The sequence below is a fragment of the Amia ocellicauda genome, chromosome 7 (assembly GCF_036373705.1).
Source record: "Amia ocellicauda isolate fAmiCal2 chromosome 7, fAmiCal2.hap1, whole genome shotgun sequence".
Classification (NCBI taxonomy): Eukaryota; Metazoa; Chordata; class Actinopteri; order Amiiformes; family Amiidae; genus Amia; species Amia ocellicauda.
The window spans coordinates 11,170,027-11,192,925 of record NC_089856.1 but is presented as its reverse complement, the minus strand read 5'-3'; the positions used below and the strand labels follow the sequence as shown (position 1 = coordinate 11,192,925).

At 45.7% G+C, this 22,899-nt stretch overlaps 1 protein-coding gene across 5 annotated transcripts in view; it reads right to left on the bottom strand.

The window, feature by feature from the left end:
- Positions 1–22,899, bottom strand: part of tns2a (tensin 2a) — a 51,880-nt gene that overhangs the window by 16,718 nt on the left and 12,263 nt on the right. For 2 of the 5 annotated variants that reach the window (XM_066708362.1, XM_066708364.1), the window contains exons 2-3: positions 14,011–14,116; positions 13,760–13,797 (exon numbers count right to left, since the gene is read on the bottom strand). In XM_066708362.1, coding sequence (XP_066564459.1) covers positions 13,760–13,797; positions 14,011–14,116 — 144 coding nt within the window. Of the gene's footprint in view, positions 1–7,541; positions 7,676–13,759; positions 13,798–14,010; positions 14,117–22,899 lie in introns of those variants that run through there. The other 3 variants (XM_066708363.1, XM_066708366.1, XM_066708367.1) reach the window with 2 other exon arrangements.

The window sequence follows — 22,899 nt, the reverse complement described above, 5'->3', positions numbered from 1 at the left end:
TCCCCTTCAAATGTCTGATCCACTTGAACCTATTCAGTGAGCATTGCCCAGTTTAGAAGTAGATCCAATATCTATTTGCCCTCAATGTTGGAAAACAAGCCAGAGAGACAGTATGGTGACGGGATGTTGTATGAGGGGAAAGATACAAAATAAAGAGAAACAAATGGGAAGGAAGGAAAGACAGAGGAAGGGAGGGAGGAGGTGTGGACAGCGATTGGTGATGGGGGGAGCTGAACTTGTTTTGAGATCCTATGGGAATATATAAACAGCTGGGCAGGAGAGGAAACACTCATCCTGAAACGGACTAAAAAAGAAAAAGAGGACAGCAAACAAAAAAAAAAAAAAAAAAAGGAACCCTTTTGGCAGGCCATGTTTGCAAAGATCCTAATCCCCCTAATTGTCACTGTATCGATTTTAGACCAAAATCTCACAATAAATACAAGGTCAGAATGCCATTCACAAACAACCGAACAAATTATCAATAACAGCCAAAAAATATCACATGACCTCAGAGAATAGCTCATCCCTGCAGAGAGTGGCTTGTCCCAATACCTTTGGCTCTAGGAGACTAAGCCTGAAAGCCTTAAAACTCACATCCTGTTTTCTTCATCTGTCACTGATTAAAATGGCTCTCTCTGTATGTTTTTCTCTGTATGCGTGTGTGGGGGGGTGCTACTTTACAATCACTTTGTTAAAAAAACACAACGTATATATATATTTATATTCTCTGCTGTCTGTGTCTTCTCGCCTGGTGTCAGCACACCCCTCACAGCCCCAGAACAAGCTGTTACTGCTGCAGACGTTGGCCTCTGACCTCCTCTACACAGGAAACATGCATATTTTGCCAGCTTTTTTTTCTTGTCTCCCTTCTCTCTGAGCTCAGCGTGAAGCAACAAGCAGGGCTGGAGTTGATAATACCCTTGATTATGTAACGGCAACAAAAATCCCAACTTTTCGTGTGTTTGTTTGGTCATGTCTCTGCCAGTTTTGCAGAAAGCTGTGGATTTTTAAACAGGGGGGGGTGGGGGTGGGGGTGGGCAAGATCTCCAGTTAGCTTCTCCTTGCACGAGATAGGAAGGTGCCTGGGCCGTTCCCAATAACATCCTCCAGTACAGCGCTCAGCCCAGGGAGTACTAAAACAATCCCAGATCAATAGAGGCCCTTCCAATTTCATTTTGACATCTCCCAGCTCGCTGTAAATGACGCCTCTCTAGTCGTACAAGTCTCACTGCCCATTCTGTGCCAACTGACTCCACCACTGTGTCTTCAGTTCCACCTTTTCAGAATATTTTTGGCTGACCTGGGAAATGCCCGTCAAAATAATAATTCAAATGTATATATAGAAAAGCCTTAACATAGCTTATTTGTTGGTTAGTTTGTCTGCTTGCTTTATCAGGCTAAAGCTACTGAACTCAATACAACACAATGCCATCATTTCTACAGCAGAGGAGAAAGCAGTACCCAGCACAGCACATAACTATAGCAGGGCAGGGGAATGAGCTGCAGGGATCTGCAAACCACAAGGCTGACAACCAAACTCCTTCCTGGGAACAATGACAGGAGTGTGATCAACATCAGTGCTTGGCCTTCATTACAGAGCGGTGGAAAAACAAAAAGTGAAATTGAAAACTCCAGCAATCGACATGAATGTTGTGTTTCCAGAAGATTTGGCATCAAAAAGATGGGTTAGAGGAATGAGTGCACGGATTTGTTTATGTGTGTGTGTCTGTGTTGAAAGTCAGTAGGATTGTGTGTGTGTGTGTGTGTGTGTGTGTAGGGATGCTGGGTAACACAGCTCCCTCTCAGTATTCAGTGTGCAAGAAGGCCTGTCCCTGGGCTCCTCTCTGCCAGAACAAACAGCCCAGATTCCGTCTCCCTGGCCAACCACTTACGCACAAGCTTCCTGACCCACTGCGTGCCGTGCCGTGCCCCCCCCACCAACGCCATCACACAGAGCCCCAGCTGTTCTCGCACAGTCAAAGTGGCTCTGTGTTACTGGCTTTTCCAAATACGCCCATTCGCTAAACACGTCTGAGAGAGCGCGCTGGGTCAATGCCTCCTTTCAGCTGGAAAAGGGGGCACAGCGGGCCGGACTGGCAGAAAATAGATGCACCACCCATTTCGAACCCCCCCAAAGGTTAAAAAGTAGGCTTCATCCTTCTGCATTCCTTCCCTTCTTATCATCTCACCATTGATTCCCTATCCAAGTAATTCTCACTGAATCCAAGTTGCTTAGGCTACTGAAATGCTCACCCTAGATGACCGAGGCAGTCTTTTTCACCTTGAATCCCAGTCATCTCACGTTGTTGAAGACTATCCATGTCTATAAATGGCTGTGAGGGGTAGTAAGGAGCTCGGCAATCAAAGTAAATTGGAGAAAACCCCGCAGAAGAAATCGGAACGGGCCACTCGCACCCCTGAGCAGCTGACAAATACCAAGAACTTCTCTCCACTACAGAGTTTCCCATGATTCCATCTGCCTCCCAGTCTCAGGAGGGTTAGGGGAGTATGAAACCTCAAAACAGTTTCTACACGAAAGCCAGAACAGTCTGACGGCATCGGTTACCATGGGACTTCTAAATGGAGGCCCCGAGTCTTTTCACACAGAAAGCGGTGACGTATTTCTGACACCTGCTGCAGTCACATAGGTTAGAAATGTATCAGCATTGCTGGCCAGGAGTCCATCGCACTTCGTCTAACAGTCCTGGGACTCAATCTCCTTCCAATCCAAACAGCTGCTTGGAAACCTGGGCCGCCGTCACGTAAGACCATTTCCCAGGAAACGCGTCTGAAGCCAAACAGGGATCCCTTTGAGACGCAAAAGTAACCTGTTTGCAGTTTACACACATGCAGGTCCAGACAGAGTGGGGTCCGCAATGGTCAGCTGTTATTGGGATTCCCCGGGGCGGGGGGGTTGGGGTTGGGGTTGGGGGTAGCTGGGGTTCGATGGTTGGGTGGGCTGGAGATGGTCAGGTCCCTTGGCTTACTGGAGACAAGTGACCCCTGTAGAGTCCGCAGGGCTATCGGAGATAACTGTGTCAGTCCTCCAAAAGACGCTCTAGCTTTGCTTTGAGAAGCAAGAGGGAGATCAAAATATAAAAAAAGAGTAATTGGTTGAAATAAACCATTACCAAATCTCAGTATCATTTATAAAATAATTGCTCTCTTCTTTGGAAAAAATCCATTATTGAAATTCTGATTAAAATGCTTCAACAGCGAAACCTACAGGCCGAGGTGGACGGGATCGTGCTGTCCTCCTTAGGGCAGGATCTCATATCAATTTCATGCTAATCTGTTATTGGCCAAAACACGTAAAATGATGCTCCAAGGTAGGACATCCTCCCTAACCAATTCAACAACCAGAATACAATATTGACATCGCGTTCGTCCAATAATAATTTTCAAATTTCATCTTCAATTCTCTACCACTGTATTGTGCGTGAGTATGACGAACTGGTGGTAAAGTGATAGATTGCGATAGATACAGTACCACATTAGAAAATAATAATAATTCCAGATTTTCATGGTTTTTGTTTTTCCTTTTTAAATCAGAGGGTGTTGTGTAAATTCCTACTGTAACATATTAGGTGTTGTGTCACCCCTAATTGGACTGACAGGCTTCCAGTGACACATTACGCACACACGAGGTTCATTCCCAACCAGAGCCCATTATCATGATATATGATATTTGTTCCTTATGGAAGATTGGGATAAACTTCAGGTGCAATACCTTACCTTAGTTTAGTATTATTATTATTATTGCTACATTTTAACATAGAGATAAGTAGCCAACTAGTGTAAAATAACATGACGCAGTGGGTTGGTTTTCCTCCTGTCCTCCCCAATTTTTTGAGTCACCAGCCGCCACTGGTACACGGAGACGGTTTAACCAAAATCAAAACATTCCCCAACAATTTACACAGATTACAAACTTGTTCCCGTTTTGTATTTTTTTATAAATTACTATTATTTATAAGTAGTGCAAAGTGTCCTGTGTCAATGACATAAAGCCACTGGGGTATGTCAAAGATTTGGGTCTAGATTGGTGTTAAAAAATTAAGGAAATGAATCGTGATTTTAGAGGGGGATCTCAAAAACCTCTTCCCACAACCCCCAGCATTTAAACCTTTTAAAAGGCGTCATTTGCAAAGGGAGGTCAGCAGTGACACTCTCCAGAAAGTGCCAGCTAGGCCCTGTACTGCAGCTGCACTGAAGCCAGCACCAGATCACAGGCCTGAGTCCTGATCAGAAGAGGCCCAGAGGAGCTGAGCGATTCTGCTGGAATGTACCCCCCCCACCACCTCCCATCCCAGCAATACTGTGGTAGACAGCAGAAGAGAGAGAGAGAGAGACAGGAAGAGAGATAGGGAGAGAGAGGGAAATAAAGATAGAGACAGGACGAGAGAGATAGATAGGGAGAAAGAGGCAGAGGGAGAGACCCAGAGAGAAATCAAAGCGGGGATAGGGGGTGACTTTATTGCGACAACTGTTTACTTCAACCAGAATAGTCTTCCTGTAAACATGGTCATTAGCAGATAAGAGAGGACAGAGCCAGCGCAACCAGCGTGCGCTCGACCTCTCCTTGGAGACCCAGCTTTGAAATAGGCTGAGGAACACACTGGGCAGGGGGGGTTACATCAGGCAACATGTACACTCTCTATTCACAGCCCCCCGGCCCCCCAGCCTCTCATTTGAGACCCTCCCCGTTCTCACTGTGCACAATCCAGCTGCTGGGTGAACATCTGGAGGAAGCGCATTAAAAAAAGGCAAATATCAAAAAAGAACAAAAAAAAATAAAAAAAATAAAAAAACACTGGAATTCCTAGGGATTTAGGATTCGCCTGCATCCCCCCCGACTCCCACTCCCTCCCTCCCTCCTCTCCAGTTGTGTTGTGTTGTTGTGAAGACGGCTCCATGCAGTTCTCGGGGTCTTTTGTAATTCCGCACAAGAACATAGCGTGCCTTTTGTTTACAGCTTTGTTTTAATATTTTTTCTTGCCTGGCATGGTCCTCCCTCTATCAATTGCCAGCTTCACAGGGCTTACGAAATCTCTAAACTAGCAAGATCAGTACAGTAGAGGGCGGGCAACTATCTGAGTGGTGTTGGTGTACATTAATACCCAGCACAGATCCAACCAGGGGAAATCTCCTCTTATTGCAGAATCCAATGTGACTCAAGGTTGGCACACAGACTTCTACAATCCACACCGATTACAAACAGAAAAAAATAATAATTTTGCATGACTAACTGTGGGTAAGAGTTAAGGTGGGATGGGGGGGGGGGGGGGTGGGTGTTGGCGTGTTGATTAAAAAAAAAAAAAAAAAAACGTGCATTGTGGGAAGAGTAGCGATGCGCACACTTATTTAGAAAATCCGAAGCACAATCACAAACATTCACAATTCCTGAAGCAAACAGCTCCTTGATGCAGATAGAGAAGCATAACCCACTGACAGCACATCTCTCTATTTTCTAGCGATATTAATACCAATAAAGCCCCCTAGGCCTTGCCCGCTTAAGCAGTGGGCTTTATTGGGAAATCCCAGCGGCTGATGGGTAACTCGATCTGGGCAGCCGGGAATGGGGGGGAGCTGACTTGTTGAGGTCTGTTAGTTATTTTAGAGAGAATGCATGACAAGGCCGGGATTAGGTGGGAGCAGGGCTTTATCTTGGGCAGTGTCTTTCCTGTCTACCCGCTTGGGTCATAAATCAGACTGGGGCGGCAAGGGTGGTCAAGAGGTTCAAATGATTAGGGAATGAATGAATGAATGAATGAATAAAGTCCGGGAGTGGAGAACTGTGTCTCAGTCTCCTTATGCAAGATCTTGAAGGATGCCAGATACAAAATGCCATGCAATGTTGCTATATGCATAGTACACTTGAATTATTATTATTACCTCTTAGCAGACGTTCTTTCCCAAGGTGACTTACAGTCACAAAATACACACTGTTGACAAAACATTTGACACATTATGGAGAATGCCCAATTATGCTTCATTCTGCTCCAAGCACAGCCAATGAGATATACCCACACATACACACAAACACAAATCTGCATAACAAGTTCCTTTTCCCTGCATCAGAATCTTGCTCCCATAGCGCCACAACTACACCCCCTGTTGCTTAAGCTCAGAACAACCCTCCACCTCCCCAGTCCCCGCCCCCTTGCAGCAGCTCTTGGCTCCACCCACCATGGGGTGGGGTCCCAATGACCTCATCCTCATGGCCAAGTGGGTTAAGGCCAAAATAACTCCATGACTGAAATCACAACATTCTTCCACCTACTTCTATAAGGGGTATATTTGAACTACTGAAAGAATAAATAGACGAAAAAACTAAGATAAATACAGTCTACAGTCCAAGTCGTCATTACAGTGAGCTTAGTGCAAAACAGAGTGCAAGGTTCTGTATAGTGCTTTTCATTTTATAAGAACCCCCCTCCCCCGTGTAACGTCAGTCACAGCAAAAATGCCCTGCCACCCCTAGTCATACCCCTCGGGGCATACCAAAGAGGGGACTACAGTGGGGATCTCAGGGCCCTGTGAAATCACGATCTTTACGGGATCATTTGCTTGGTTCAAAGGATGCATTGTTGTGCCAGTGTGAGTGGCTAATCAACACAATGCAATACAGCTGGGCTACTGGGGAGGGTTAAAAAAGTTAGCTGTGCTCTTTCACACTGTTACAGAGGTCTATACAGCTGTGGTTGCTCTCTCTCTCTCTCACACTTTACTCCGACTTCGTTCTTTGTCTCGCTCTCAGTTCAGTTTCCTTACTTCAATTTCCCCCTCGCCTCTCCTATTTTCTCCTATATTCTCCGCCACTTAGGATTCCAAAACTGCAGACTGATCTCTTGCTATTGCTCCCCAAGTCCGAAAAAGCAATTCACATCTAAAAAAAACTATCTTTAAAAATAAAACGGTGCAAACAAAACTTCCCCCACCCCTGTCCACAAGCTGGACTCCACTACTGTCACACAGCCAACAGAAACAACAACAACAACTGCGAGGCATGGGAACTATTTTTAATGCCGAGGGAACGAGAGGCAACAGGGAGCAAGACAAACGCAAACAATGAAGGACAGAGGAGAGGAACGAGTCTTTTTGATCGGTTTGTGACGCACTAAGATGCAACTTTTTATATGGCACATTATGCTAATTTAAAATCAATACACTCTGTGCAGTCCCATTTGCAGGATCAAAACTTAAACATAAGCACACGCACGCGCACACGCATATGCCTCACAGTCTGACATATGCCTCAGATCACCGGGACACAATTCAAAAGCAGCTCCAAGCATCAGCATTAAGAAGCAAGCAGTACACTACCCACAACACTCAGCTGCTCAAAGATTTGAGAGAGACAAACAGAGTCCGAGATGGGCATAACTGAAATTGCAAAATAAAAAAACAATAACAACAAATGCATGGACTACCACACACCTCTGCAGCACTTAAGGGAAGTTACAGAACCCCCCCAGCACCCCAACCCTTGCCATAGCGCCCCCTATGGTGTAGAAAAGGAGAAGCATCTACATCTGTACCTGTCAGGGCATTGCCGCTGCTCCCGTTGTCTTAACGTGTGCAGATGTGAGCCGGAGTGGTGTCTTTGTCTTCTAGGCTATGTGAGAACTGCTGTCCCCGGTAACTCAATCACACTCTCTTTCTCCCTCTCTCTGCTTCCCTGCGTCACACAGTCACACAGCCCCCTGACGCCCTCCCTCCCTCCCTTCCGACCCTCTATTACAGGAACAAGCTGACAGAACACAAAGTTGTCAGGCCGTGCTGGCTGCGATCCAGGTTCCCCCCCCCCCCAGCATCAGAGACCTCGTAAACAGCTGCTGTCGCTTCCTGAAGGATGAGAGATCTGTTTTTTCTTGGAGTGTTTTTGTGTGTGTGTGTGTGTGTGTGTGCGCGCATGTTCATGACATTCCTGTCCCGCTCCCCCCCTCTCTTGCTCCTCACAAGCGAGATCAGGACACACAGAAGGGTCTTGGTATGGCTTTAGAAGACCTTAGAAATCAAGCGTGGTACACTCACACCAGGCAAGTCACCTAAAGCGTCAATGGATGAGGAGATCCTTGACACAAATCCATGCCCTTCTAAAGTGTCTACCTATCAGACAGACCAACACCAAACCAACTGCTTAGGTTCTAACTGAGAAAAATGACAAAAAACATATTTAAGGTACAAAGACGGGAGGATTGAGAGAAGGAGAAAGGGGGAGATATGGAGAGAGGAATAGATAAAAGCAGAAAGAGGGATGGAAGGATTGCTTATTTTGCCCCGATTAGGATTCTTGGAGCACACTGTTGTGCAAGAGAGCAGGGGAGATGGACAGTAAGCAAGGTTTCCCCCCCCAACCCCCCAGCAACGGAAGCAGCTTTTCCTGCCTCTTTCATTGGCACATCCCCAGACACATTCCCAATTTCCCTTGGGGGGGTGATTTTCCACTCTACGGCAGCAATAACATGACAAATTGTCTTGCACTCCAAAACCAGAGAAAAATGCATTGTGACGGAGTACAGATGGAAGCTTTGGTGACCCTTCTCAGCTTCTTCGTAAGGTAGTGTGTTTTGTTTTCCATAAAAACTGAATGCATGGGGATGTCATGAACAAAACAAACACACACACAATAGCTGAGATGGTTTTTGATCATTGTTTTGTGAGTCACTGCCACAAAATTCATTCAAAGTCATTCAAAGGAAGCAATTATGAAGGAACTGGCTTCGGGGATGGAGAGATTGGAGGAAACACAGTGGGGAGCTTCATTAGTGACGCGCAGGCCTCAGTGCAGTCAATTTTAGAGCACTGCCTTACACTAGCCCCTCCCCCAGGCTTCACAAGAGTCTGGGATTAACATTTTGGTGGTACCTCTCTCCCACGCACTATATTTGAAAGCAGAAGACACAGAGACGGAAAGGCATTTACAAAACACAAACAAACCAAAAAGAAAGTGCTTCAAGATGGAGCTGGGAGATTACAGTTGATTCACGGATAGGCAGCTTCAAAGGAGTGGGCCCATCGGCTCTGCGAATTAGACATATGTCTCACATCTCTGCGTTAGGGTCGCTGGAATACAGATTGTGGCGTATCACTTAAGGATCTGAGTTGCAGAAACACAAGCCAGAACACATCTGTAAGGTTAGGTGATATGTAAGGGACTTCATAGGAGGACGTGCGCAAATATTCTAAACTGTATCCTCCCATCCTTCACCCCTGCCACAGCTAAGGATATTGCGATGGGAGCGCAGGGATTTAGCGCGGCTGTACAGACTCATTGTGAAACCAGACCCTATCTCGACACACTGCAGTCGCACAGGGGGCACTGACAGGGGAGGATGGGGGGGGATATACAGATTCCTTTCTGATCTGCAAAGTCAAAGACATGACCACAAGTTTAAGTCAGGATTGTAAATCAATTTGGCACTGAAATGTATAATTAACACACACACATCTATAAAAGTAACAAAAAATGTACATTCCTAACTAGTTGGCGGAACATTTTCTGCACCAAAACACCCAATCTGTTATCAGTTTAGTATGCATACAATTTTTTTTTTTGCCTGACAGCATTGTAGTTTGGATATCTATCTACCTATCTCTATATATCTATAAAATATATAGATATTTCTCAGATTTGTAAATTCTGTGTCCAAGAACTGGATGCACATGTCTTTTTTGTGTATTTGGAGGTGTGTGCTCCAATAATCAAACCTTGGAAACCAGTGATTGGCAGTGCTGAGCAGAGAGACAGTGATGTCAGCACACCTGAACACTGCATTGTGAGTAGAGGTCAGCCCGGGGTCACTAGGCTTCCATCACCAGCCTGCTGTTTAATCTGCAGCCCCAGCCTCAGCAGCCTTGACCGAAGAGTAAACATTACACTACAAACAGAGAGAGAAAGAAGCGAGAGAGGACAGGAACAGAAAGAGAAGAGGAAAACAGAGAAAAGAAAGAGGAGAGAGAGAGAGCAAATGTCTATCCATTCGCTGACATGCAAATGCAGCACAGTGAATGGGTGGTCTGTGGGGCTGTTTATCATTAACTACACGTCTGCTGGAATTGGAGATCCATACAGTATATAGTATGGATCCATCCCAGTCAGTTATCAATCAGGTCAGGTTGAAAGATTCCAGACTTTTTTTTTTGGTGGCTTTTTTGTTTTTAATTTGTTTTATCGGTTTCAGGGTCGGGGGAAAGTGGCTGCATATTACAGCCTTGCTAGACAGCTGTGTGGGCTTAAATGAACGCAGATGAAGATTAAATGTTTGCTTTTGTGACTTGATCTGTACAATCTCTCCCGAGAGCCTGTATTTCGTTATACCACAGGCTGCCAAATGAACTTGCTTTCATCTGTGGAACTAGATCCCAGCCCATGAAAAAAAAAATGGAATTAAAAAAAAAAAAACTTTTGCTGGGTGTCTCGATGTTCCAAGGATCTGGTGGCTTTTGTCAGATTGGTGTAGTTGTACAGGAAAGCTTTTGAAAGGGAGCCAGCAGCTCCACTGGGTCCAACATGTGGAATCAATGGCATTAAGGACACACAGAAGGCAAAAGAAACCTCAGAGGAAGACAGTGATGTTGTACACGTGTATAAAAACGTATTGTCAAGTTCAATGCTGGGCCAGGACAGTCATTTTGGATCTGGAGTTAGCATACATCATATATATTTATCAGATATGCTTACACGGGACTACAGCAGAAAGTGTCCCGATGCATGGTGAAAGTTCCTGGTACGTTTAACAGACAGCCATGAGCCGGGATAAAAGCACGCGGCCAAATAAACCCCTAAAGAAACCATGAGAGGAACATAGTTACAACTGCAACAATACCGCAGGGATTGACAGAGATGTAGCAGAGGTGGCTGGCAGCTCATGAAGTGTTGCTTGGTCTTGGCACAAAGAGGCTCTGGGATTCTGTAATTGCAATGGGGGCGGCGGTCTCTCTCTATAGATGCAAGTTGTTATTACCGTCAAGTGCATCCTATTCCTGTCCCCTCTACCTAATAACAAAAATCCCAGCAAACAGAGCATTCGTCAGCACCATATGTTCTCAGTTCAAAATCAGTTACTTCATTAGACCTAATAGGAACCAGATGAGTGGATGATGCTGTTGCTCAGCTCTGGAACAATAAAAGCCTTCTAAAAGCAGTTTGCTTATGTGGGGTCTGAAGATTATCATTATTATGATTATTAATTCATTTAGTGGATGGTCTTATCTAAAGTAACATACATGGCTGCCCATTTGTATATTTCGTTTTTTCGTATTTTTTACTCGAGCACTATGGGTAAAGTGTCTTTGCTGAAGGGTAGGAGAGTCTCTCACCTGGGCTTGGAACCTCTGATGCTTTGCTATCAAGGCCAGCGCTCAAGGCACCTTCCACCCCCATTTTAACGCTGACTCCATGATGCGAGGGAGCGGGAGAGGGGGTTGTTTCAGTGGGAGGGGCTTGAACTGCTTCCTGAGAGTGATGTCACAGAGACCCCTCTCACAGAAGCGAACAAGCAAGACACTTCAGAATTCTCAAATCACTGTTTATGAATGTTGAGCTCCAGAATGAGACACAGAAATGAAACTGTACATAATCCAAATACCAGAAAGACATCAGAGCAATTGGTGTTTATATTGTGGCTTGGTTTGTTTGTTTGTTTTTCGAAATGCACTTCTCCTGACTAGACCCCTTAAAGCCACACATCAGCTCCAATATGCTGGAAAAAGCCTTGTACCATTTTTCTACCCCTGTGTGCCATTGAAATTATTTTTCCTTCTTTCCTAAATGAACTGCATGCTCAAGTTTTCCTACTAAACTCCAAGATAGGCGTGAGCTGCCTTTTTGGGTTGCCATGGTGACCCTGGATGGACTGAAATATCGGGTCTTTTGGGGACAGACATGCTTTCGAGTGCGGGAAATGAAGAGAAGGAAGGCAAGAGAGAAAGACGCCAGTGTTTCTTTCCAAAGCTCTGCTGGACTCGTGCAGTGTTTGCACGTTGCCATAACTGAGCTACACTGAGTAGCTAAACAGCAGACTGTGCCCGATCATTACATAAGGCTGCTACAATCAATCACAGTTGCTGCAGTGTAGCACATAAGAGTGGCTACAGTTAACCTTCGACTCTTGCTGGTAGACTGTTTCAGTGCTCTATGGAGATGCCACGGTTAGTTCTCCAGCGCCTTCAATTTCAGACACTAAGCAATGGGACACGTCTCCCTTTCACAGTAAAGGACTGTAGCAGAGTTTATGAAGAGATTATTTCTTTATATTTGTGAAGGGAGCCACGACCGCCAGAATGCATTGTGATATTTTGGGCCGTGGTTTTGCTGCCGGCGTTGATGGGATTTTAGAGTCGTCTGGCGTGACTCTACTGCAGTAACACAATCATGCGAAGTCGCAATGCTGGGGAAGGACCGCAGTGGTTGAAGGAAAAAAGGTGCTGAAAACCTTAGACGACTCCCATCTATAAGATTGAGGTCTGGACTCTGATTGGAAAACCTCTAGAAGCAACACAGTCTGATAGAGAGGAACAGCTCAGGACTCCGCCCATACGAAATAATACCGCGGTTAGTTTCGGCCGCAGATGGAAAGGGCTGTAGCCGCCATTGTGGTTAATAGGGTGGGCCTACACCCTTTTAAAAACACTACACACACAATCCGAAGGTCAAAGTGAATGCTAACAATGATGGTGAAATCGCTATTTATACATGTGTAAGTGTGTCCCAAAGGGCAGCCCCCGAAAAAGTCAAAGCTATGTTTGGTTCAAGAAAAAACAGGTGTACTCTTCAAACTTGGTCATCTACTCCGGGTCTGACTGCTCCTGCTCCTACTCTCTCTCTCTCGCTCTGTCTATCTTAGAGAGAAATGTCATACTGAAATGGTCCAGTGCATGACTCCGCATGGACTCCTCTGCCTTTGCTTTCCCACCGAGAAAGGCGATCGACTCTGTGGGAGCCGATGGCAGCCAGGGAGGGGTTAAATAGGCTCCGACTGGCCGGCGCTGCCCAAGATAACGGCTCAGACAGCCTCAGTGCGGTTTCTTCCCCAGGGTGCCCAGTGTTGGCATCAAGTGGAGCTGGCCCTCTCCCTTCCGGTGCAGTTTGATGGCTATCAGGGGGAGGGAGCAGATACCAGGAGGGTGCACTGCCACCTCCTGGCCATGGCACCAAAGACAGGGGCAGGGACCCCAGCATCAATTCTCAGAATTTGTCAGGTTTATTTTTAAACAGGACTCTCATGCTCGGTGCGATCTCTGGGGCCTTCAGCCCGGCTTAACCATTCTCTGTAGTACTCCTTCACCTTATTTGCTGAGGGTACCATGGCACTGTATTTTTGCTTCACTGAGCCCATGGCATGAGGTGCCTGCATTATGCTGCAGTCTGTCAGACCACTGTACTTAATACCACACTAAGAAAGTTATTAGAAGCAACCAGGGAGAGTATGCTTCTGCATCACAATCACTGCAGTTACATTAGATCAGTCAGGATCTTCACACCGCCATGTTTTTGTCATCTGATGAGTACAATGCCAATTCACCACCCTGTTCCCCAAACCAAAGATTTGCATTGGAATTAATGGGAAAGTACAGTATTTGACAATCCCTGCTTATTTTTAATACATCCATCTTCTTCTCCGTAAATTCGGACATGAACCCCACAGATTCAGGGAGGAAGTAACTATAATTTGTTGCCACTGTCTTGGTCAGTAAGCAGTCTAAGGTTATCTGCTCTCTCACAGCCCATCCTGACGAATGTAACCAGCTTTACCTTGGCTTCGCATTTCTTGTGGGTGGCCGTCTTACACACTGCAGGAGAAAGAGAGAGAGAGAGAGAGAAAAATGGAACAAAAATGTGTTAAAACCCGTTGATTATTGTTAGATCAAGCAATGAAGAGAGAGAGAGAGAGAGAGAGAGAGAGAGAGAGAGAGAGAGAGAGAGAGAGGGTCAGTGTGTGACAGAGCATGAGAACAAGTAGGAGTGAGCCAGATTGTGAGTGAAAGCACCGGGCAGTCAATCACCTCTGCAGAAGGAGCCTTGGCTCTCGATGGGCTGCTTGCACACTCCGCACTGACGCTTCTTCTTAAAGGTCTTCTCCTTGAAGGCGTGGGGCTCGCCCTTCCCCTGCTGACGACACACACGCACAAAGACAGAGACACAAGGTCAGCACACCCAACACCAGCAACAGTACCACAACCACCACAACACAGCATCTAGGAATTGAGCTGGCATCTCCCACCCTGGTACCGGACTTCCACATCTCAATCCCACCCAACTCAACAGGATTCTTGTTTTCTTCACACTGGGTTTGGTTAAGATCTTCATACACTGGTTGGAGGCACCTATAAATCCTGGATGTATTTGGGCTCTACAGGACCAGGGTTGGAGATCTCTGGTCCAGACCAACAAGAGAAGGCAGTGTGAGATGGAGGGGCAGGAGGGAGAGAGAGAGACTCTTTGCATCCTTGGGCAGTTAAAAAGGGCACGGAAAACCTCCTGGACTGAAGATGGCGCTATAAGTCAGGCAAGCACCTGGCATTTGGATGTTTGCATCTTTGTCTCTGCCTCCCTGCATCTCGCGAGTCTTAAAAGCCCATTGGGTTCAGCAATATCTAGCTTTCAGATGTTTTGTGGCCAAGACATTAAACAAACAGATGTCTGCACAGTCTGTCCTCACTTTACAATATACCTTGGCTCTCCAGTAGAACAGCTGTCTAAGCAAATGTTAATGAGTTCCCAATTAACAAAGCACAGCTACATTAGGGAATTACAGTATTCCAAGCATGCACTGTGACTTAAGTGATATGTGGGTTTGTTTTCTAGTTACCAGTTACTGTTTGCAAACCGGGTAAAATGTCACTATTAAGTGCATTAGCATAGAGTCTCAGTCCTGGTCTACCGTTTGTTTCCTGGCTGCAAATGTCATCAATCAGAAGAAGCCAGGAGAAACAGGCCACACAGGTGCTTGACTTTACTGATGTCTGCTGCATCACCAATACTAAGCCAAATATCCTAGACACCTTACAACAGAAAGGGTCAGAGTGTGAAAGGGAAAGAATGGGAGAGAGAGAGAGCAGGAGTGAGTTGAAGGATGCAGAGAGAGATGGAGGGGAAGTAAAAATGATGGTGAGTTAGAGGAATTAGAGTTAGAAAGTGAGCTAAAGAGGCAGACAGGTGGAGCTTCAGAGGAAGGAGGCAGAGAAAGATACAGGGAGCTTGAGAGGGAAAGGGAGAGGAAGGATAGTGGAGAGGAGGACAAGGTAAATTAGACAAGAGGCACAAAGACTAGGAGAAACAGTCTAAAAAATAAGAGCAAGGTGGGGATGAAAACAGAGGGAGAATGAGAAAAACATCCACACTTTTGTTCTTTATGGGGGAATAAGTTCTATATGTCCAACTGCATCTTCCCAAAGATACCTTCAATTTCTTCACTTTACTTGCTCAGCTTCACCCACCATCTGCTGTTATTTGCAATGAAGTTCATGTTGAAATACCCGCCTTCACTTAAACTCTCCTTCACACGATTAAAAGACATTCCTCAGTGCTCATCAATCAGCAGTATGACTAAATACAGGATTAAAAATACAAATACATAAAAATGTATCAAAAGTTTGTTTGTGTTTGCATAGAAAGAGCAGTGCTTTGTTTGACTGCTCCACCAATTCTGCAAAACAAAACCGTAAACGCTGCCCTGAGGTCAGGATCAGTTGAGTTTTTCGGAGAGGGAAAATTCCAGGCGTGTTTACAGCACTTTGGGAATTAGCGTTGGGCCGCGTCACGGTAAACAGACAGATTACAAAAGTTGGGAAACTCCACCACAAAATTCCAAACTTCCAAGTAAAAAGCCCCTATAAATTCTTCTCTCCAATTCAATTTCACAACACAACTCTGGCTCAGTGTGACTTTTAAAGTGTGCAAGAAATCATCTTGACATAATAATAATAATAATATTTATGTTATTACCCTAGCCGGCTTGCATTGATGACCCCCAGTCAAATATATGTGATATAATACTTTCATTTTAATAATAAAAATGGACTCCAGATGTCAAGCTGTGAAGTGTTGCATGCTGGGTAGAGTTGCATGGTGGGGACTGCCAAATCCTACACTGGCTCGCAAATAATACCCACGCTTCCCCCCTCTCAGCCTCAGTTTCTCTCTTGTATTTCCATAGATAGCGAGTGTGTGAAGAGCACGGGGGGGTCGTCACCACTGCTGCCCCAAGGAAGGGGTTTTGAGTTTGAGCACGTAAGTACACTCTCACATATTCCCTCTCTCTCTTCCACGGGGCTTCTTCCTCAGTGTTTACGCCCCCATCTGGCCTAATCCCCTCGGTATCCTCCCTAATTACACACCTGCGCAGCGCTCATAATCCAGGTTTAGCCAAACACACACTCCTCACCTTGCCTTTCCGCCTCTACTACACTGCATGCCTGCCACAGCACTGGGTTACAGCACAGGCGTCAGATCCCAATGCCCAGCCCGATGTTTTGACTGGAATCAGAAAATGGTGGTAGGGAATTTATCTAACATCACCCACAAATTTCACAGCGGGTCCTTGCATTGGTGATCACACCGAGTTCCCAGGAAGACAACAGAGGCACCACCCCGCCAAGTGACTCTTCCAGTGTGCGCAACACTCGTTTACCTCCCCACGCCACTTCCTCCCATACTGAAATTAATCTTTATCTAGGGGCATCTGCATACAATACAAACACTTTAACGAGGCCGGTGACGAAATCTCAGTGTCCTCTGTCACTACCGAGCAACTTCGTCCTCCGTGACCAAGACAATGATTCACAGACATTGCGTTTACCCTTGTACAGTCTGAACAGCCTGGCTGCCTGCTGGGAAATCCGAGAATCATCAGTTCCTGGAGCAAGGCTTTTGAAACCCTCTTGAGATCCATGGCACTGAAGCATTGCAGCTGCAGTAGCTTATTATCCATGATCAGTAAATGATTAACTCAACCACATACTGTAGATGGGCACCTCAGAGAACTTCAGTGGAGTAAATTGTAGGGACCAGCATAAAGGGATGAAGTTCAAGGTATAGAAAGTGATGTCGATCTCTTTGGGAGACATCCATGATTCCACAAGGGGCTGCGGACAATTAAACAGAATCGAACCGCATTTGAAACACACACAATCAACACAAACATGAACTGAAACAAAGGATGTCCGAGGCACGAATCTCTATTCTACCCCATAACTCAATCCAAATGTTGTATAATAAAGTATGATTACTAATTTATCTGGTCCCTGACACTGTCCCCTTTATACTGGCACTGCAATACCAATAGAAACTGAAAGAGACCACATCAAACACTGAATTTCACACATTGTAATCATTCATAGTCAGTTGAGCTCCAGGACATGACAGACTGGAGCAAACAAACCACACAGGACCTTAATACTAATAACAAAGAGTAAGCTAATGTTCATATTATGTTTTTTTTTGTCTTATTGATTTTAGAAAATAAACTATATCACTATATCTTTAACACTGGCAATCTGAGAATGGACTGTCCCCCTGACGTCTACACAGCCCTTGCATGTAAACAAAGGGAATTTCAGAAGTGCAAACAGGAAAAGCCAATGGCCCCGTCTTACCCATCCTGTCATTAGTCCTATTTATACTATCCCACAGACCTTCCTAAACCTTTCTTTCCTGAAGCTTCCTGGACGTCTCAATAACATTCCGGTTAACCCACGCACCCGCAACTCTTCCCGCAAAGACCCCCCCTGCCTTACTGGATATTTCGGTTTTAATTAAAAACAGACGACCCCCCCTGCTCGTCTTAATCAGCAGCAAACGCTCAAAAAGATGCCATGTCACCTGTGTCTCTTGCTGTTCTTCGGAGCAGAGCAGCCACTTCCTGTCATTACTTCCCCACAGTGCAAAAAAAAAAAAAAAAGGTTTAATCACAGTCCGCCTCTGTAGGAGAAGATGATACGTCCCAGATGTCTGCACAAAGGCTCAGAGGAGACAGGCCTGAAGGCCAGTCCCAGGGGAGTCCCAGAGGTCTGGATTATAGAACCAGGAATAACCAATGATCTGCCTTTAAACGGTGCCCTCGTCTGCACTTGAGCCCTATAGGTTCAGTGGCAACAAGAGGAGGAACATTTCTTTTCTCCAGAGGTTGGAGTTGGAGTGTAATTTGCCCCACTTACATTACAACACTGACATTACTCAGATGAAACTTTGTAATGCAAGTTTCAGCATTTTCACTCTGAAATACAAATCAGGATGCATGGATTGTTCGTGTTACTTTCTTGTGCGTTTTTCTTTAAATGTCACAAATAATCCCGGTATATTTAGTGTGTGTTTTTAAAAGCCACAAAGCGCAAAGGTCTACTTGGTTCAACAAAACAAGAACACAGAACAGTAGGTGAAAAGTGAAAGCTGGGATAGAAATAAAAAATAAATAAAAAAACATGGGGTGACTTGGGAGTCTGTTCCTTTGTGTCGAAGCAGGCAGGATGGCATCGAGGGTCAAACTCCGGTGTTGATATTTAATTAATCCTGGTTTGCTCTGCTCATTTCCTACCAACAAACTACAGAGCAGTTGCCAAACACTCCAGCCCCCATGCATGTTCGGACACCAGGTGCACAGACGCTTATTAAAAGCTAACGGTTACGCAACTGTACGTCTGTCAATGTCACAAAAATAATTTCCAGTTCTCTCTCCAGTGGGAGTGTGTGAGTGCGTTAAACCCCCCCACCAACGTCATGCATGTGCCGTTTCAGGTTTTTTTTTTTTTCCCCCCCGCTGTGGTCTTGCCGGTGACGGGGACAGTGTGTTTATACAGCTGTGGATCACGGTAACAGATTGAGGTAGAGGCGCAGTTGTTGTAGGGGGCAGCACTGGTTTGGCAGATGCTACAGGTAGGGAGAAAGTCCGATGCTTTTGGCTGGCTGTTTGCGAAGACTGGTCCTGCCGTTTGAACTGCATTTCTACTGCTCTGTAATCCAGATCTCACAGTCTTTCAACACCTGGTTAGGCTGTACATATACAGTATGTTTATATACCCAGAAGCCTCTGCACTCAGTCCCTGTGTGGTCATCTGGTGCACAGCCCAACTCCCCCCTCTGTGCCCCCTTGTCACCACCGCAGACTAAACGAACGTCTGGGGGGCATCACTGTCTGGAAAAGGGCCTCCTTTGAAATCCATGACCTCTCCCGCTCTAATAGCGCACTTGCAGCATCCTCACAGCAGCGGAGGCCAGCTCTAAGGCACACTATGTTTGAAGAGGAGTGAGGGGGCCCAGGGGGGTGCCTGACTTGCCGGGGCTGTTTAAGCACAGTTCATGGGAAACAGATAATTGCGTAACTGTCAGTTCCCTTTGGAGTTTTACAAGCTTCAGGCTCTTGCATAAGCACACGCCAGCCAGGTGTTGGAGATTCAATGCAGGTTGCCTCCTGAGCAAATCTGAAGGAATATTTAAAACCTAGGATATGTACATTTGCCTCAAGCCACCACAGCCTTCCCCATTTTCCTGCTTCTTGCTCACAGTAGACATATCTGTGGTGTAGGCATTTATATATAAACTACTGCAGCACTAAAAAGATGCACATCTCAGAAGGAGCTGCACGCCAGACTGCAACTTCCCAAACAGCATGCAGAAGGTCATATGGTGTGTTAGCATGTGTAGCTACAGCTGCTAACCAGATCCACATGCTGAACCATATGACAAACAGCAGCCCCCCTTCCCACCCCTAAGAAAAATGGACACATGAGCTAGAACACCTCTGGGATGACCTAGAAAGGGGAATCAGAGGGAGAAAACAACTGCCTAGACCAGTGGTCCACAACTCTGGACCCACTGTCCTACTGGTTTTTGTTCCAACATCTCAATTACTCAATTGAAATTTTAATTGAATAATTTGCTTTATTTGACTTTTAAAATTGTTTAATTTACAAAAAGGTGAAGCATTCAGGTGCATTAGACAATTTTACGTTATGTGAAAATTCCAACCGCTTAAAATTATTAATAAGATCAGATTTGGGAAATTATTAGTTCAATTAAGTAATTGACATGTTGGTTGGAATAAAAAGTACCAGGACATTGGGTCCTGGGTCTAGGGTTGGGAAACACTGGCCTAGACTACGAATGGAAGGCAGGAATAGCACTGTAATCCTTCAGCTGCCTATGAAAAGGATTGTAGTTGCCATTGAGACAGAGTTGCAAAACCTATTTCAGTCTTATCGTTTTTTTCAGTTTGGATACCGATACCGTAGGCCTGCATTTTAATAATTTGCAAATCCAGTGACCTAGGCTGAAAGTATTGTTTGTTGCCGGGGCCTGGGGGGGCCACAACAGGGAAATAGTCATTATTGGCCAGCTGAGACCGAGCACCGTGCCAGCAGTCTCATGATCACACATTCAACACAGTACTGATGAAAGTCACCCCTGGCCATCCTTAATGAAAGAACCCATTTTGAGACAATCAGTGGAAGGCGTGTAATGTTTACTGGCTCAGTGCACCGGTACAAACCACAGACTGCATTCTAATGTTCTCCTAACCAACATCCCAAGAAAGCCAACATCGATCATAGGGGTGGACAAGTCTGTCCCTGCAGAGTCCAGTACAGATCCTGACCTCTTCCAATCTGCAGGTTCTAATGACTTGGAGGGAGTCCACTGCGATGATTGTTGAAGTATTTGTCAATTTTGTCACTGGGAACAAAACACCACCAAAAACAACTGCAGTCATCGACATTCCACTGGACTGATCCAAAAAAGTGCATCTGCTTCAAGCCATTAGGAAACTGGTTAGACTCCCTAGATGACGACACTGCACTGGGCTCAAACTAGCGAGCTCCTATCCATCACAGTCCAGGGTTTTAACCACAGCAGTCTCATTTAGGGAGGGTTTTCCCCCTTAAAACTCCACTTCCCGCTAGTGTCTGGTATATTCTGGCACATGCTTGGGGGAAGAAAAAAACACCACAAAAAAGGTAACACTAAACAAGACAATATTCCAAAATTATCCCCTTCCCCAGTTACAAACCAGTCTATTCCAAAGCAAAAGACCAACGAGAAAAGCAGACTGCTTACCTTGGTTCTTCAGAGGGCACCAACATACAGAAACCGCTATTGGCATCCGAAACGGCTAAATACTACAGTCCACCCACCCCCTGCCCCCGCAGCCAAACACCCACCTAGTGTCAACACAAAGTGACGGAGCACCCCCTTTCCTGTGCGCTACCTCAGTACCGTACCTAGTCCGCCCACAAAATCCCCTTTTCAGCCAATCAGAGGGCCAAGACTAACAAGAGAGCTCTGTTCTCCTATTTTAGCCGCCTGTCACAGACACGTTTCAGATCTCCAAGAAAAAGAAAAAGTGTCTTTCCATAAAAAAAACTCTAAAATTTTACCCCCCTTAATTCAAGCTAAAAACAGAAGGGGTATTGAGGACAGAACACAATCTCCACTATCCCATTCACACACACAGTCCACACCCACTCACACACTAATACTGTACCCCCCTCCCAAACACAACACTAAATTTCCCAAAAATAGAAGCAAGGAAAGTATAAACTACAGTAAATGCTTGTGTCCGTGTACAGTTGGTGGCTCTCGTTTGGAAGGAAGGAAAAGGTGTCTCCTTTCTTTCTCTCTTTTCTTGTTTGTCCTTTTCCAGACGCACCACCTGAACGCAGATCAATCGTCGGTATTGGGGCACAAATCTCTTGCGGAATAAATCCTGTTTACGGCTGAAATTACTTTGATTCCCTGCATGTGACATATACTTCCACTGAATACACTGTCACTGACATTCAGTCTCCGTAATCGCAGTGGCTTCTGTGCCAGGTGTCCCTGTGTGTCGGCACATAGGAAGCCACAAGATGCACAGGCAGTGATGCATTTCTAAAAGCAATATTTATTGTGTATGCCCACATCTGCCTCCGTAGTTCAATTCGTCCCAGAGCCCCGGCAACACCTAAGAACCCAAACAAGCACCAAACTTTCCATGTCTTTGGCACTCCCAGCTGGTTTTGGTGTATTTGCAGTAAGGCATGCTGGTGAGTCAGTCACTGTGCGTGTGGATGTGTGTGTGTGCATGTAAGCTGTATGTAAGAATAAGTCTGCATCACTAATGCATGCATCACCTACCACACTTTATGCGAGCGTGTGTGCGAGTGTGTAAGCGTGTGTCAGGGAACATGAGCGTGTAATGCATTTGCGTCAAAGAGCAAGAATGAGTGTGTGTGTGTGTGTGTGTGTGTCAAGTGTGTCAAGTGTGTCAGTGTGTATTAGTAGGCTTCTCCCTCCTGGGACGTCTTGCTCTAAAATGGGTGGGACCCCAAACAGAGACATACTGTTCCAAGAGTGAGCTCAGCCCCCTGTCATCCACTCTGGCCAGATTTCCTGACACTTATCCTCCCAGGTCAGCACCACCCCCTGCCCAATCCACACAGGGCAGCCAGCAGCTCAGACTAGGCTGCCTTCTGGCCGAAAGACCAGCAGTCAGCCACTGAATAAACCTAAAGTACTGAATAACTGACACATCAAATACAGCAGCACTGAGGGGGTCTTAAGCTACTGGCCACAGTTCTGAAAGTTACCCAGCATCCTTTGCCTTTGAGATTTGGCACAGGCACCACATACTGGCTGCCTGTTATTTAATTTTGTATCTTTTTGTTTTATTTTTATGTGGCACACGCAATCCTTCCCTCACAACCAACCAGAGTCCGTGGACCAGCACCAGCACCACCACCACCCACCCGAGCACCGACGATGATGCCAGTCCATTGTTCACAGGATCCTGCCACTGTTCCGGAACACCGATTGTCATTGTCGTCCCTCCCTCCCCTTCCCTTCCCCTCTGATTATCACAAATTTTAAAAAGATCTAAATGCCTGGATGTATTTATAACTCCTCCGTCATCTGCACGGCACAGT